The sequence below is a fragment of the Schistocerca serialis genome, chromosome 2, assembly GCF_023864345.2.
Source record: "Schistocerca serialis cubense isolate TAMUIC-IGC-003099 chromosome 2, iqSchSeri2.2, whole genome shotgun sequence".
In the NCBI taxonomy this organism is placed as follows: Eukaryota; Metazoa; Arthropoda; class Insecta; order Orthoptera; family Acrididae; genus Schistocerca; species Schistocerca serialis.
Genome location: NC_064639.1, coordinates 865853011 through 865871075, shown reverse-complemented (window position 1 = coordinate 865871075; position 18065 = coordinate 865853011). Strand labels below are relative to the sequence as shown.

Below are 18065 nucleotides of genomic sequence, written 5' to 3'. Positions count from 1 at the left end.
TTACAAAGCTTGTTCTCATTGCTCTACATTGTAGTTAGCCCAATTTCTTTAATACATAGTATGTACATCCATTATCTTGTGCAGAATATATTAGTAACCCATAGAGAATCAGAAGAGACTGTTCCTCAGTTCCTCACTATATGCACATGTCCATCCCACTGTTATGTATAAAGTATTTATTTGGACAGTGTGGCATAGAAACTGTGGATGTATATTTCTGGTAGGACTTTAATTCACCGTTTTTACATTGGGACTGATATCTGCATGTTGTCATATGCTCCTCTTATAACAAAGGAATTTCACTGTTGATATCTTTGCACTAGAAATGTGTGTTCAGTGTCGACCATTAGGATACTGAGATTATCCATACCATCTCTGTTCTGAACCAAATTGTGTCAGTGGTAACAAAGTGTGTTTTTGTAACCGCCACTCCAATTGAACTTTGATAATTTGTTCAAATATCTTACAGATGCACACTGACAATAAAATGGGTCGATATGAAGGTGCCATTGGTGGATTCTTTCCGTGTTTCAGGATAAGGATGACTACATGTATACTCCACTCCATCGAAAATGTGATGTTACTGCACAGCACATTCAAAATTTCGACTAGTAGTTTTTCACATATCTCAGTAGTCTCAGGACCATTGAGTAGATTTGTGACTGACTCTAGGCTCAGTAGTAACCTTCGACTTCAATGCTTGTTCCAACTCTACTGCATAAATGATTTTTCCAGTATATGTGCTGGTTGTCCATGGGTGCTAGATGTTTCAAATGTAAGCATCCTATAGGCAGTCACTGTCGGAACGAGTCTACCCACGAATTCCTCCATCCAACATCTTACAGGACAATGTTTACTTGGTTTCTTCTTCAGACGTTTCATAATAAGCCAGATGTCAGACAAGGGAGTGTCTTTATTGATCTTCTGGCAATAATCACGCCAGCTATTTCGTTTTAGTTGCTTAACTATGCATTTCACTTTAGCATTTGCTTGTTTAATTGAAAAAAGTTCCCTTTCTTCCTCAAATTAAGGGCTATGTTTCACAGTAGTAGACTACTCTTGGCCAGGAATGCCCTTTTTGATACTGCTAGTCTGCTTTTGTTCTCCTTGCTCCATCCATCATCGGTTATTTTACTGCCTAGGTAGCAGAATTGTTTAGCTTCATCTAATTCATGACCATCAATCCTGATGTTGACTTTCTCGCTGTTCTCATTTCTGCTACTTCTCATTACTTTCATCTTTCTTCGATTTACTCTCAATTCATATTCTGTACTCATTAGATAGTTCATTCCATTCATCTTCACTTTCACTCAGGAAAGCAATGTCATCAGTGAATCGTATCATTGATATCCTTTCACCTTGAATTTTAAATCCACTCCTTAACCATTCTCTAATTTCCGTCACTGCTTCTTCGATGTACGGATTGAAAAGTAGGGAGGAAAGACTATATCACTGTCTTACACTCTTTTCAATCCAAGCACTTCATTCTTGGTTGTCCACTCTTATTATTCCCTCTCGGCTCTTATACATATTGCATATTACCCATCTTTGCCTATAGCTTACCCCTATTTTTCTCAGAATTTCGAACATCTTGCACCATTTTACACTATTGAAGGCTTTTTCTGGATCGACAAAGCCCATGCACATGTCTCGATTTTTCTTTAGTCTTGCTTCCATTATCAACCACAAAGTCAGACTTGCCTCTCTCATGCCTTTACCTTTTCTAAAGCCAAAATGACCATCATCTAGCACATCCTCAATTTTCTTTTCCATTCTTCTGTATATCATTCTTGTCAGAAACTTGTATGCATGAGCTGTTAAGCTGATTGTGCGATAATTCTAGCACTTGTCAGCTCTACCAGTAACCCTATCAGGAGCATACCTCCTGACAGTATAGCTCAGTGGATTACTGAGACATGCAAACCTTCCCATCGACGTTAAGGTGATATTCCTTAGGAAGATATTCGCTTGTAAATATTGTTTAGTGTGTTTGTATGTGTATATTTTCGCTAGCAAATAAATGTCAATATTTTGAAATGCTGTTTCACTTCGCATCAATTTGGCTTACAAAACTGATCAAAGATATCCATTATGAAGTTTGCTTTGGCAGTTGACTAACTTCGTTAGTGCCTCAATTCCTATAAATTACGATACTATACTCTGACTTTTGTATCATGGGTGGTCTCCTACTTTCACTGTTCAATACTGGACTATTTACACTGACCATCAAGTCACAGCTCTGTCACGTCACCGAGTATTCACACAGTTTGTCATGTCAATTTGCTTAATCCAGTAGTGAATGCTGAAAGTGAGATTATCAGTTATCATCTGTGATATTAAAAGTATGAGTATAGTGCCAGACTTAAGGAGCTCATTATGACAAAGTTTACTAATGGCCTAAGCAAACTTCATAACATAAGTTCATTATCAATTCTGTGTGGTGAAGTACTGAGAAGTGAAAATTTTTTTTTCAAAACATCGATATTTATTTGCTAGTGAAAATATACACACACAAACACGCCAAAATAATACTTACAACGTAATGAGTAGAGCCTGTTTTCCTTTTCCACCATGGTTTTTTTCTTACTTACCGGTATCTAATAACAACACAAACAACTCCTTCCTTATTCACTTAAATAAATGTTGCTTAATGGAATTGCTTCAGCAACTTATGTCCTTATTTATACACAGTATCGTAAAAGCTAAATAACTTTTTGCTTTCAGATATCTGACCCCGCTTGTGGAAGAACATCGAATGGAAAATACTTCCAAGTATGGAACATTGCCAATCTGCGACGAAAGAAAAGCACGATAATAAACTAAATATCAAGAAAAAACAAAAGCACAAACTCAATTTCTGTAAGATGTTGTAACTACTAAATTAGGTTATCTTTCGATGTTAGCAGGAGACGCTGCCGTCAAAATTTTCTTCGTGGTAAACCCTGACGTGACGTGAAGTAACGGTCTGTTGACGGCCTGTGTGAATACCATTATTTGAAATGCGTTGTGAATGTATGACGTGACACGACGTTACGTAATGTGACGAACAGTGTGAATTGGCCTTTCCATGGAGGAAGAATTTATACCTCCATGGGCCTTTCACAAATTGACGTGACGTGACGTCCAGTGTGAATACACCCTGACGGCGTGAGGAGATGTAAAGGCCTGTTGACGCCTACTGTGAATCGGCCTTGACGAGGCAGTTCTTAGAGATCTAGTAATATTTATTTTAATTAGTAACTTTAAAATCAGCCCACAGTTCTATAAAGAAGGTGTAATTATATCAATTAATCAACAAAATTTTCTGTGATGATATTGAGTTTCAGTAATTTCTTATTTACTTGCCTTAGAAAACATTGTTTTGTAGTTTTTGATTGCTAAATAGTGTATCCACCCGATATAAATAAATAAAGATATTTAATAAAGTTGAAACTTCGGTTACGTATCATTTATACGTTGGCTGCGCTGTTATTTGACACATCTGAAAAAACTGTAACAACGACCGGCTTTTGTTTACTATCTGTTTAATTTTGTGGTTCGAACGTAGATTAGTATTTTTAGTATAGAATGGTTGTAGTTTGTGTTTTTGTATATTGTTGAGGAAGTAATTGACGCGGTTACAAATGTCTGACTTTGAGGAGCAATTCCAGGCGTTCCTGCGTGAGGTAAACTAATGCACAAGTGAATAGTTAATTTGACATCGGTTTGTTTACAGGTTTTCACCGATCGGTACCTGACAACAGGATGTTGTAATTACTGTGTTGATGATATTGTCGTTCTAATTCGACGTTTTTCAGTCGATATTACAAATGCAGACTAATCTGTTTGTGTAATATCTTCTTAATACCGGTATTTGTCACAACGCCAAAAGCCGGAAATCATCATTTGCGTATTTAGTTCACTACAGTTTTCGCATGAGATAATTAGATACTGAGATTTGTAAATATGTTTTATGGAACAATTGTTAAACGCACGAATAAGAATCTCGCCGTTGTTACGATATCGCTTGTTATAGTTTTCACTCAGCTACCATCACTTAATATTGTATTGACGCTGTTGAGTGCAAACTTCGGGAACAGAATAATAAAATCATATGAAATATTACTGGAAGCTCGAATCTACTGTTTGTATGTATGCTGCATTGTAAAATGGAGTGGCGTGCGATGTACGCATCGTCTATTCATTGTTGACTGAATATTGTTGTTAATAGTTTCTTTAAAACAGAAGCGGTGAAGGGTAAAGCTTCCTTGTTTTCTTATTCATATTATTGATATATTGTAGAACATTTTCCAGTATGGTTACTGTGGCCCATTTAAATGGACAGGGTTGATACAAATTAATTTGGTGAACATTGTAAATTAAATAACGACCTTAAATACTTTTAATATTTCCCCCCATCCCGGGATTCACCTGAAATTACTTTGAAAATCTTATATCGGTGTATTCAGATAGACCGCGAACGTCTGTTCTCCAGAATCCGAGATTAGTATCTTAAGAACTAAACTAAATCATTCACTTCATGCTTAGTGCCAGTGCTCATTTGTTTTCACATATGAGGAACAAATTAGCTTGGTAACATTAAGTAGTAATGCACTCTTCATTTATTTTCCTGTAAAAATGTATACACTGTTAATGTATAGTCTATATTTTTGTCGCGATTTTTTTTCTTATTAACTCTTATTGTGATTTCTCCAAGTAATCTTTGTGCATTGTGATATATTCAAAAGCTATGGGCAATTTTGACTACCTATTTAAGTAAATATGCTTTAGGCATATCTTTCGTCTCTTTGAACAATTTATTGAACAGTTTGGATCTCTTATAGAAAATGCAGTTTTGAACTTTTCGTTTGTTTTTCCTTCATAAACGTAAGTCTAAACTGGCACATATTTCATAAACAGGGACATATTAAACTATTTGTGACATACTTAGCCTACCAATGTTTTTCATGATGTGTCCAACAGATGAGTATGTGTACTCTCTTGATGCAGTACAGATATCAAATATTTTTAAATAGTTCATCACAGTGACCCTGACTTCTACTTTTAGTTATTAGTCTAATGGCTCTTTTCTGCAGTATCGGAATTAGTGTCCATGTTTTGTGCATTTGATCCCCAGGAAAGATTCCCATAACTAAGAACTGAGTGAACATACGACCAGTAGGTCACCACAAGGCACCAGCTGTTACACACTGAGCAGTATTATGAGAAGAATAGTTGCCACTCACCATATAGCAGAGATACTGACTCGCAGATAGGCACAACAATAAGACTGTCACAATATAAGCTTTTGGCCAATAAGGCCCTTGTTGAAAATAGACCACACACACACACACACACAACTGCAGCCTAGCCTAACATTCTCATGGGATTTTCTCTGCCAGTTTCTTTCGGTTGCCTACTTTTACTTGGTACCTAACCAGAGGATGCTGGTACGGGAAGCTTGCGATCACATTGGCTTCTGAGACAAGCCCCTTCTCCTCCTCCCAGAGCAGCTAGCTTATAGCTTATAAAAGAAATGAACATCTAATTGATAAATGAATGATACAAGAGCTGATGGCGTGTTGCTAGAAGTGGCAGTTACAGCCCCTTCGCTAATTTCTGTAGATGATTTTTACAATTGGCATGCACATACATCACCAGAACATGAATCAGCTCTGTATTCACAATGGTTAGTTACTGTTAGGTGCACAATACTGTTATGTTGCTAAGGTTGGCAACAAGCATAAACATTCCATAGCAGCACAAAGTCAGACGATTTACACTGATCATAGAAGGTCAAAGCAAATGTGTGCGACCATTATGTGTATTCAGTCATATCAGGTGACAGTTAATATTCGTCACTAAATTTTTTGGGTTTTCTGCATAGTTTATAGATTTATCATTTATGTTGAATGTGATAGCTGTTATCTATTTTAACCTGAACTGTATTTGGAAACTTTTTTTTGCATTCACTGTCAATATATTAGGCCTATGTTTTGGCCATTCCACGACAATTGGACAAGGGCTCCCCACTTGATCACTTGTGAATCTAAAGGCATTTTATGAGAAAGTTCCATAATGTCTGGGATCTGCATGTAAAAAGTTATCTCCTTTGGTTCTCTTTCTACAACATCTTATGGGTAGGGTTGCCAAGGTTACAGCACCTACACACATGCCAAAGTGCCAGATAACTTCTGTGAAAAGTACTTTTAACTTACAAGCTTCTGCTTTTATACACCGAAACAAGATTTATGATGAATAACAATGATAAGATTTTTAAATGCATGTGGTGACAACTGTGCTACTACTTCAAAAGTGGCAGGAAATTCAATGTGCAACTTGGAGAGCCCATCTTTAACCAGTCATAAATATTGACTCTATGGTTGGATTCAGCCAAGAATTTGTAATATCACACACACACAGACATGCATTTTCTGCTTTTCATGCAGTAGCCTTTGTGTTTCCGTGTAAAAGTATGTGCACCAGAAAATTTGATGAAAGTGTTTTGGCTGCCAAATTTTGGGTGATTGTGGGGATCCGAAGCTCAACTTTTATGTTCCTTTATCAGGATTACAGAAGCATCTGATTTGACCCATAACGTCATCAGTATGGTGGAAATGGCCATTCTCATTGTCTCCAATATGGTGCCTATGATGTCACTACATATACACAGCAACAAACACAAAAATACATATAAATAATCTTCCTCCAAAAATACAATCGAACTAACAGGGCAACTGTGGGAAATTGGAGGTTTTAGGATGGGGACAATATAATAAAAATAAAAAAATTGCACCACAATCCCAAAACACACAAAATAATGAACAAAAACTTCCACATTCTGCTACACCAACAAAATCCACGGAAATTGGACACTTCCCGTGACCTATAAATCTCAACAGCAACTGTCGATACCACATAAACAACACCTACAACTACAAAAATTAGAATCAAACTTTTGCCTTGGCCTATATAGATCAACCACAGCTGATGATACCAAAACACCAACACCTACAAGTACGAAAATAGGAATTGGATATTTCCCTTGACCTACACAGGTCTACTACTGCTGTCGATACCAAAAAACAAACACGTACAACTATCAAAAATAAAACCAAATCCATAGCACCTCAAAAATCAAGAGTCCCTACAGAAATTAAAACACAGTCAATATGCCACAAATACACAAAACATCACAACTCAAAAATGATAAATCCAAAGAAACAATTACCTACCACCAACAAATTCTGGCACTGCAAACTGTATTGGCCACCCCAACCTCTCTCTCTCTCTCTCTCTCTCTCTCTCTCTCTCTCTCTCTCTCTCTCTCTCTCTCACACACACACACACACACACACACACACACACACACACACTAGAAAAACAAAAAAGTAAACGCCCAAACCACCCACCTCAACCCCCCTTTCCCTCCTGACAAGAAACCACCAACAAATCAAAACCACAAAATAAATGAAAATCAGTCATGCCTTAGAAACCAACAAAAACTGCACCAAAAAAATTCCTCTACAACATAATGATGAAACAGTCCCCCCACCCCCCTAAATCCACAACTCGGCGCACCCCTTTCACCTGTACATACCAAACCCCCTCAACTAACCACCCTTGTCCTGTATATCTTACCCACAGTTCTCAGAAAAACACGAAAAATACAATAATTCCCAGGGACGCTCTTCTGCCAGCAGTACTCATCTAAATGAGATTGCAGATTAGAAGAGCACCACTCCCCCCTGTCTGTCTGATTTAACTGCCCTCCACCCCTCGTACCCACCTCAGTTTCATAATTTTTAAACTCTAGACTGTGGTTCACAACTAAATGATCAAGACCCCTCTGCCCCAGACCCCTTCAAGATGAAAAAGCATCTGAAACTTCAGTACTCCCCTCCTCGATATACTCTTCAATCAACCCCACAAATTCCCTACTAGTACGGCCCTTCAAAAACCCTGAAAACACAGCCCCCACCTCACCCCCAAAATAACAGCCCCTCACACCTACAAACCAGCCAGATACTTACCCTCCCTTACTTCCTCTTCCCAAACTGCAACTCATTGATCTCAATCACCATCCCTACACTCACCTGACTTACCCCTATACTTCATACACTCGAACACACACCCCCCAGTACTGCGTCTAATGGAGCACCAGGCGTTATCACACTGACACCGCCACATGTACCCATCCATGGCCTGAGACGCCGAAACTTTGGTCAACCTCATGTTCTCGTGGCAAATACTGCACTTCACAATCTTGGCAATCAGTCCAAATACGTGGAGCAATTTAATAATGGACAACATGTCCTCCACATCTACGACCGCAACATGGCACTGTTTACTTTGTCATATCCATACCTCACAACAGAAGCCACACAATAAATTAAGCATCTTACCGCACCACAAGTAGCAAACCAATAACATCTAACAAAATGCCAAACACATAAACAAAAAAAAAATAATTGATAACTCACTGAAAAAATTTCAGTCCTTAAATGCCGAACAATGCCAATGACTTCACTCATACAACATCAAAGCTCAAATGAACCCAATACTGTACATTACACTCAGCACATGCAGCCCCCCCCCCCCCCCCCCCCCCCACACACACACACACACACTCCCACCAGAGGGCACCATCAAACACAACAAGACGGCACCTACAAACACAACAAACTCATCAACTAAACTCCATGCCGTAATGACATCAAACACAACAACCTTATGTCACGTGTCAAAGCAGATGGGTGGAATCAGATGCTTCCATTGGTCCCCTTAATGTTTTTTATCTTGCTGTACCTGAAAAGAGAATTCTTTAAGCCCCAGAAGCAATTAAGTTTAATTTTTGACCACTGCCAGTTTGTGACTGGAAAACATTGTTCCATGTTATTAGTTTTCACATGCAGTGTGCTTGAATGTGACCTTAATGAATAAACAGAAATTGAAATCGGTGAAAACAGCTCTTGTGTCAATTAGAATACTGGTGTAGTTATGTGCAAATCAATTTCAAACAGCAGGGAAACAATTGAATATCCAAAATTCTCCCAAAAGTGTATGTAAATTCATCTGTGAAGACTGTTTTAAACAACATTGTAGAAAATATTGTTGAATATGTTGCCAAGACATTATTAGACTATTGCTTTAATCTCTCAGAATCTAGGAGTAGTATCCTTTAAGCTTCAGAAGCCGTGTACTGTAGTTACATTTATGGATGAAATTAACCCCTAAAGATTTTGTAAATTCAGTACTTATTTTAACATTATTTAAGGCATTGTTGAAACAATATTAAAACATTGCCAAAATGTTTTTGCAATATTGGTGAAGCAATATAAATTTTCTTTTAACTGTCAGTTTCTCTCTGCCTTGTGATTAGCTTTTTCCTGGAAAGTTTTGTGGCTGAACTAATTTGTGTTTTATTTGCTTTGTGAAATGAACCAAGAAGTGTCTGATTGTTTTTTTACACTTGAGATGGTGTTGTCATAAGCCTTCGTCATTTTACTGTGGTAAAAGTCAACTTCAGCCGGTGAAAGAAATATCATTTTGGGCAAAAAACATTTAAAACTTAAATCTGAACTTCAATTTACAGGAGATGCCCAAATTGGTTTATACCATAATGCCCTGCTGATGAAAACATTTCAATTCCTGCAAAATACTTACTGTAATCTATTTGGGAAAACAAGTATAAAGTTAAGAATGGTTGACATTTCTTACATTGAAAACTTGATACCATCAATTAATGAAGTTTTCATACCTGGCCAGTAGCTTTATCCCAGATGAAGACAAGAATTTACTAATAAGCCACGACAGCCCCAGGATGAGTAAGAATCAATGTCTACTGATTCTATGTATGCAAATGACACTTGCTGCGCCGGCCGGTGTGGCCGAGTGGTTCTAGGCACTTCAGTCTGGAGCCGTGCGACCACTACGGCCGCAGGTTCAAATCCTGCCTTGGGCATGGATGTGTGTGATGTCCTTATGTTAGTTAGGTTTAAGCAGTTCTAAGTTCTAGGGGACTGATGACCTCAGATGTTAAGTCCCATAGTGCTCAGAGCCATTTGAACCATTTTTTTGACACTTACTACATAGTGAATCCTGCTTCTCTTGGAGTTTTACCTTTAAAGTTTCAATGAATTAGCAAAAGGCGTTCCATGGGTTGCATAAGACAGAAAGTTCAGAAAGCACAATGTTCCCCTCACCAAGGCTACAGCAGCACATGCGGGTGTGATTCCACTGTTGTGGAAACACAAATGATGAAGCAATGCCAGGAATGTAAGGTTATTGACATTTTAAATGATGAATTAAAAATTAAAGCACATACAATAATGGAAACCGCTGGATGGAGCAGTACATAGTATAAGGGAACGGCAACCACTCACCTATTGCAGATCGAAGCTTGGAGATGGTAACACATAACAGAACACAGCATTCACATTAGCTTTTGAGCACTATCTCTTTTTCGATCAATAGCACACACAGCCACTTAGACAGTCTAACACACATTCATGTGGTCACAGCAAGACTCGTGCCATGACCACAGAGGTGTGTGTTTGGGCGTCTGTTGTAGTGTTAGTGAATGTGTGTGCTGTTGCTTGAAATTAGCTAGTGCTGAAAAGGTAGTGTGAATGCTGCTTTCTGTTGTATGTTACTGTGCTCTAAGCATCAATTTACTATACATGAGCGGTTGCCTCTCCTTTATTTTACACAAAAATTAAAGTAAATCATTCCAACAAAGTTCAAATTTTGAACCTGGCTCCTAGCAGTTGGTGTATAGAACAGCAGAAGAGTTTAGTGTTTCTGCGTGAATGGTGAAGCAGGCAAGGAATCTACAGACAGAGGGTGGCATCTTGGCAGCACCTGCAAGGTGGTGGTGAAAAAGAGTGATAAAATCAAATATGAAATCCTCGGACTGTTCTAAGATGATGAATTTTCTCGGCTGTCCCCATGCAAAAATTATTACATAGCAGCAAGAGTGGATGGTGAAAATTTTCTAACCAGAAACAACTCTTACTTTGTAACTTGAAAGAAATTATCATTGGCTATTCTATGCAATATGGCAGTGAATTGGGCTTATCAAAATCTTGTGAACTCCAGGCAAAGTGGTGTTTTACAGTTGGTGCTGATGATATACAATCAGTTTGCGTACTCAATGGTTGTGCGGAGTGGCCCTGCAGTTATAGCTGCCATGTCATGGATTGCGCAGCCCCTCCCACCGGAGGTTCGAGTCCTCCCTTGGGCATGGGTGTGTGTGTGTTGTTCTTAGCATGAGTTAGTTTAAGTAGTGTGTAAGTCTAGGGACTGATGAACTCAGCAGTTTGGTCCCTTAGGAATTCACACACATTTCAACATTTTTTTCCCCCCCGTACTGAATGTGTAATACAACAAAATGCCAAAATGATGTCAGCTGCAACATCTATCAAAGATGATGACTACAAGGAACTAATGAAGAAAACTGTGTGCTGTTTGGAATCAAAAGACTGCATGCTGCAACACTATGAACCATATCCAAGAAAACCTGAGCTGAAATGTTATTCGACAAATGCTTTCAAAGAATATGATTTAGAAGAAATGGTAGTTTTAATACAAACAGTGGGTCCATGCTGATAGAGATACACAAGAGGTGCGCCGTGCAACTGTAAAAGAGTTTATACAGCAACTGGTTCAAAAAATTCATGTTCTGGCAAGCCACCATTCTGTTTCAAAACACCAAAGTGCATCTCTGAGGCATCTGGAAGAAGTTCATGTGGTTGGTGAAGTGATCATTTCAATTGATTTTGCTGAGAACTATTAATTTACCATTCAGGATGCTGTTCAAGGGTTTCTTTGGGAGAACAGCCAAGTCACATTATATCCCTTTGTGGTTTACTATGGTGGTGAAAAACTACAGAACATCAGTACCTGTGTTTTTACTGACTGCTTTTGTTGTGATACCATTGCACTTCATGTACTACTTTAGTGTTGGATCTGTCCCCCAATACAAGGATTTCAAGAATTCATGTCTACATGAAAAAGACATAGGTATTGCTAGTGACTGAGGGTTGAGGGTTTCATTCGCCTTCTTTACTAGGAGTTCTGGTGTTTTATCGGTGACTAAAATGTTGGGCGTCACAGGCAGAAATATTTATATATATATATATATATATATATATATATATATATGTGTGTGTGTGTGTGTGTGTGTGTGTGTGTGTGTACACACAATAGAGGGAAACATTCCACGCGGGAAAAATATATTTAAAAACAAAGATGATGTGACTTACCATACGAAAGCGCTGGCAGGTCGATAGAAACACAGACAGACACATACATACACACAAAATTCAAGCTTTCGCAACAAACTGTTGCCTCATCAGGAAAGAGGGAAGGAGAGGGAAAGACGAAAGGAAGTGGGTTTTAAGGGAGAGGGTAAGGAGTCATTCCAATCCCGGGAGCGGAAAGACTTACCTTAAGGGGAAAAAAGGACGGGTATACACTCGCGCACACACACATATCCATCCACACATATACAGACACAAGCAGACATATTTAAAGACAAAGAGTTTGGGCAGAGATGTCAGTCGAGGCGGAAGTGCAGAGGCAAAGATGATGTTGAATGACAGGTGAGGTATGAGTGGCGGCAACTTGAAAGTAGCGGAGATTGAGGCCTGGTGGGTAACAGGAAGAGAGGATATATTGAAGAGCAAGTTCCCACCTCCGGAGTTCGGATAGGTTGGTGTTGGTGGGAAGTATCCAGATAACCCGGATGGTGTAACACTGTGCCAAGATGTGCTGGCCGTGCACCAAGGCATGTTTAGCCACAGGGTGATCCTCATTACCAACAAACACTGTTTGCCTGTGTCCATTCATGCGAATGGACAGTTTGTTGCTGGTCATTCCCACATAGAATGCATCACAGTGTAGGCAGGTCAGTTGGTAAATCACGTGGGTGCTTTCACATGTGGCTCTGCCTTTGATCGTGTACACCTTCCGGGTTACAGGACTGGAGTAGGTGGTGGTGGGAGGGTGCATGGGACAGGTTTTACACCGGGGGCGGTTACAAGGATAGGAGCCAGAGGGTAGGGAAGGTGGTTTGGGGGTTTCATAGGGATAAACTAACAGGCTACGAAGGTTAGGTGGACGGCGGAAAGACACTCTTGGTGGAGTGGGGAGGATTTCATGAAGCATGGATCTCATTTCAGGGCAGGATTTGAGGAAGTCGTATCCCTGCTGGAGAGCCACATTCAGAGTCTGGTCCAGTCCCGGAAAGTATCCTGTCACAAGTGGGGCACTTTTGTGGTTCTTCTGTGGGGGATTCTGGGTTTGAGGGGATGAGGAAGTGGCTCTGGCTATTTGCTTCTGTACCAGGTCGGGAGGGTAGTTGCGGGATGCGAAAGCTGTTGTCAGGTTGTTGGTGTAATGGTTCAGGAATTCCGGACTGGAGCAGATTCGTTTGCCACGAAGACCTAGGCTGTAGGGAAGGGACCGTTTGATGTGGAATGGGTGGCAGCTGTCATAATGGAGGTACTGTTGCTTGTTGGTGGGTTTGATGTGGACGGACGTGTGAAGCTGGCCATTGGACAGGTGGAGGTCAACGTCAAGGAAAGTGGCATGGGATTTGGAGTAGGACCAGGTGAATCTGATGGAACCAAAGGAGTTGGGGTTGGAGAGGAAATTCTGGAGTTCTTCTTCACTGTGAGTCCAGATCATGAAGATGTCATCAATAAATCTGTACCAAACTTTGGGTTGGCAGGCCTGGGTAACCAAGAATGCTTCCTCTAAGCGACCCATGAATAGGTTGGCGTACGAGGGGGCCATCCTGGTACCCATGGCTGTTCCCTTTAGTTGTTGGTATGTCTGGCCTTCAAAAGTGAAGAAGTTGTGGGTCAGGATGAAGCTGGCTAAGGTGATGAGGAAAGAGGTTTTAGGTAGGGTGGCAGGTGATCGGCGTGCAAGGAAATGCTCCACCCTCCACCTCAAAAAACTATCCAATGTCCTGGTTTCCCACCTCCGGAAAGGCAACTCACTCACCCTTCACAACCTTTCCTTCAAACCTCAACCTCCTCTCATTGCTCACAAACCCAGTCTCTCCCATCTACTCAATCTCCCACTTCCAGCTCCACTCCCTCCAAAACCTCAAAATTCCAATCAACACAATCTGGAACCACAACACCCTAATTCAGTAGTTAACCTTTCCTCCAAACCTCTTTCCCAATCCGAAACCTTTGTCCTATCCAGAGGCCTCACCTTCAGCCCCACTCCCAGATTCAACCAAACAGCCCTCGTCAAAGATTTACTGTCCTACACTCGTACTCTCTGCTGGAAATATCACTTTGCCACGAAGAAAAATGATCCTAATCCTACTCCTAATGATCCAACTCCACAAGACACCATCCAATTTTATCCCTGCCTGGAACAGTTCCGTCCTCCGTCGCAGCGGGACCCATCTCCTCTTCCTCAAAATCACCCCCTCCAAACCTTCCAGGAATTTCTGACTTCCAGCCTTGCATCTCAATACTTCTTAAAAAACCTTAATCCTACTCCCAACATCACCACTGCTGAAGCCCAGGCTATCCATGATTTGAAGGCTGACCGATCCATCGTCATTCTTCCGGCGGACAAGGGTTCCACGACCGTGATACTTGATCGTCGGGAGTATGTGGCTGAGGGACTGCGTCAGCTTTCAGACAACACCACATACAAAGTTTGCCAAGGTAACCCCATTCCCCATGTCCAGGCGGAGCTTCAAGGAATCCTCAGAACCTTAGGCCCCCTGCAAAACCTTTCACCTGACTCCATCAACCTCCTGACCCCACCGACACCCCGCACCCCTACATTCTACCTTCTTCCTAAAATCCACAAACCCAATCATCCCGGCCGCCCCATTGTAGCTGGTTACCAAGCCCCCACAGAATGTATCTCTCCCTATGTAGATCAATACCTTCAACCCATTACATGCAGTCTCCCATCCTTCATCAAAGACACCAACCACTTTCTCGAACGCCTGGAATCCTTACCCAATGTGTTAACCCCGGAAACCATCCTTGTAACCACTGATGCCACTTCCTTATACACAAATATTCCGCACGTCCAGGGCCTCGCTGCCATGGAGCATTTCCTTTCACGCCGATCACCTGCCACCCTACCTAAAACCTCTTTCCTCTTCACCTTAGCCAGCTTCATCCTGACCCACAACTTCTTCACTTTTGAAGGCCAGACATACCAACAACTAAAGGGAACAGCCATGGGTACCAGGATGGCCCCCTCGTACGCCAACCTATTCATGGGTCGCTTAGAGGCAGCCTTCTTGGTTACCCAGGCCTGCCAACCCAAAGTTTGGTACAGATTTATTGATGACATCTTCATGATCTGGACTCACAGTGAAGAAGAACTCCAGAATTTCCTCTCCAACCCCAACTCCTTTGGTTCCATCAGATTCACCTGGTCCTACTCCAAATCCCATGCCACTTTCCTTGACGTTGACCTCCACCTGTCCAATGGCCAGCTTCACACGTCCGTCCACATCAAACCCACCAACAAGCAACAGTACCTCCATTATGACAGCTGCCACCCATTCCACATCAAACGGTCCCTTCCCTACAGCCTAGGTCTTCGTGGCAAACGAATCTGCTCCAGTCCGGAATTCCTGAACCATTACACCAACAACCTGACAACAGCTTTCGCATCCCGCAACTACCCTCCCGACCTGGTACAGAAGCAAATAGCCAGAGCCACTTCCTCATCCCCTCAAACCCAGAATCCCCCACAGAAGAACCACAAAAGTGCCCCACTTGTGACAGGATACTTTCCGGGACTGGACCAGACTCTGAATGTGGCTCTCCAGCAGGGATACGACTTCCTCAAATCCTGCCCTGAAATGAGATCCATGCTTCATGAAATCCTCCCCACTCCACCAAGAGTGTCTTTCCGCCGTCCACCTAACCTTCGTAGCCTGTTAGTTCATCCCTATGAAACCCCCAAACCACCTTCCCTACCCTCTGTCTCCTATCCTTGTAACCGCCCCCGGTGTAAAACCTGTCCCATGCACCCTCCCACCACCACCTACTCCAGTCCTGTAACCCGGAAGGTGTACACGATCAAAGGCAGAGCCAAATGTGAAAGCACCCATGTGATTTACCAACTGACCTGCCTACACTGTGATGCATTCTATGTGGGAATGACCAGCAACAAACTGTCCATTCGCATGAATGGACACAGGCAAACAGTGTTTGTTGGTAATGAGGATCACCCTGTGGCTAAACATGCCTTGGTGCACGGCCAGCACATCTTGGCACAGTGTTACACCGTCCGGGTTATCTGGATACTTCCCACCAACACCAACCTATCCGAACTCCGGAGGTGGGAACTTGCTCTTCAATATATCCTCTCTTCCCGTTATCCACCAGGCCTCAATCTCCGCTAATTTCAAGTTGCCGCCACTCATACCTCACCTGTCATTCAACATCATCTTTGCCTCTGCACTTCCGCCTCGACTGACATCTCTGCCCAAACTCTTTGTCTTTAAATATGTCTGCTTGTGTCTGTATATGTGTGGATGGATATGTGTGTGTGTGCGAGTGTATACCCGTCCTTTTTTCCCCCTAAGGTAAGTCTTTCCGCTCCCGGGATTGGAATGACTCCTTACCCTCTCCCTTAAAACCCACTTCCTTTCGTCTTTCCCTCTCCTTCCCTCTTTCCTGATGAGACAACAGTTTGTTGCGAAAGCTTGAATTTTGTGTGTATGTATGTGTCTGTCTGTGTTTCTATCGACCTGCCAGCGCTTTCGTATGGTAAGTCACATCATCTTTGTTTTTATATATATATATATATATATATATATATATATATATATATATGCCTTGTAATCTCAGCATTATTTTAACTATAATGTAGAATAGTTTGAAACTAACTTTCCAGTTCTATTGCCGTTACCAGTATTATTATTATTATTATTATTATTATTATTATTATTATTATTATTATTTACTACTACTACTGCTACAGTGGCAGCAGTAGTACAAGTACTACCAGTGTTAACTTCATTTGTTCAGGTCAGTATAACTTACTTACGTTGTCACTGTCAATTGTGGATGAATCACAAGCTAACTCTCGTGGGAACATTACAAGCTAATAGGATGGATAAAAAAATCTACTCACCAAGTGGCAAATAGAAAACACATATTTAAAATGTATTACGTTTGCAAGCTTTCAGAGCCAGTGGCTCCGTCTTCTAGCAGAGGGGATGTGGTCTCCATATCCCGTCTGGTAAGTTTCCCCTGACCTGGGGTTCTGGGTGACTTTTCCTAAATTTCACTAGTCCTTTTCCTTCATCCCTCTTCCTTCCCCTTCAACCCACTGCCACAGGCTCTGAAAGCTCGCATACATAATACCTTTAATATATGTGTGTGTTCCTGCCGCCACTTGGTGAGTAGATGTTTTTTATCTATCCAATGACACTATGTTTTCAAAAATTGATTACTTTCATTTACAAGCCAATAGGAAGCACATACCTCAAGAACTGAAAGACATCTGGAGCATCCCAATCACAATTGTTTCTAATGTCCCCCGTGAAGCCCCCCCCCCCCCCCCCACACACACACACACACACACACACACACACACACACAAACCTTCCGTTGCTGTGTCAACTCAACATTATGATGTTGTAATTGGTTCACCCACTGACACAAATAAGAAAACAGTCATAAATTTATATTATAACGAGACAAAGGTGGATTTGACACAATCAATCAAATGGTGAGGAAATTTTCAACTGAGAGGGAGGGCTTCAAGAGTGTAATAAGCAATAGCTTTTTCTTCAAGAAATGGTACTACAGCACATGAAATCATACACTGAAGAAAGGGCTATAATTATTAAATGACCCCAGAAGTGTGGGGTTTCAGGCATATTAGGTGTTCTCATGGGGAATATGTAGGGGAAGATATAGTTTGTGTTGTCGTGAAAGCCAGTCAAAAGTAGTGAAGTACAATAAAGTGAACAAAACACCAGTCATTTGCAACAGCTGTAGGAGATACACATGCAGTAAACCCAACAAGAAAACAGTCATATCTTCTACGTGTGAAGACATTTCCGAAGAAAGTTA

General features: G+C 41.1%; 1 protein-coding gene across 1 annotated transcript in view; it reads left to right on the top strand.

Moving 5' to 3' along the window:
* Positions 1 to 3535: 3535 nt before the first annotated feature.
* Positions 3536 to 18065, top strand: part of LOC126456472 (uncharacterized) — a 58981-nt gene continuing 44451 nt past the window's right edge. Inside the window, exon 1 of the mRNA XM_050092222.1 lies at positions 3536 to 3665. Coding sequence (XP_049948179.1) covers positions 3624 to 3665 — 42 coding nt within the window. The 5' untranslated portion in view covers positions 3536 to 3623. The remainder of the gene's footprint in view (positions 3666 to 18065) is intronic.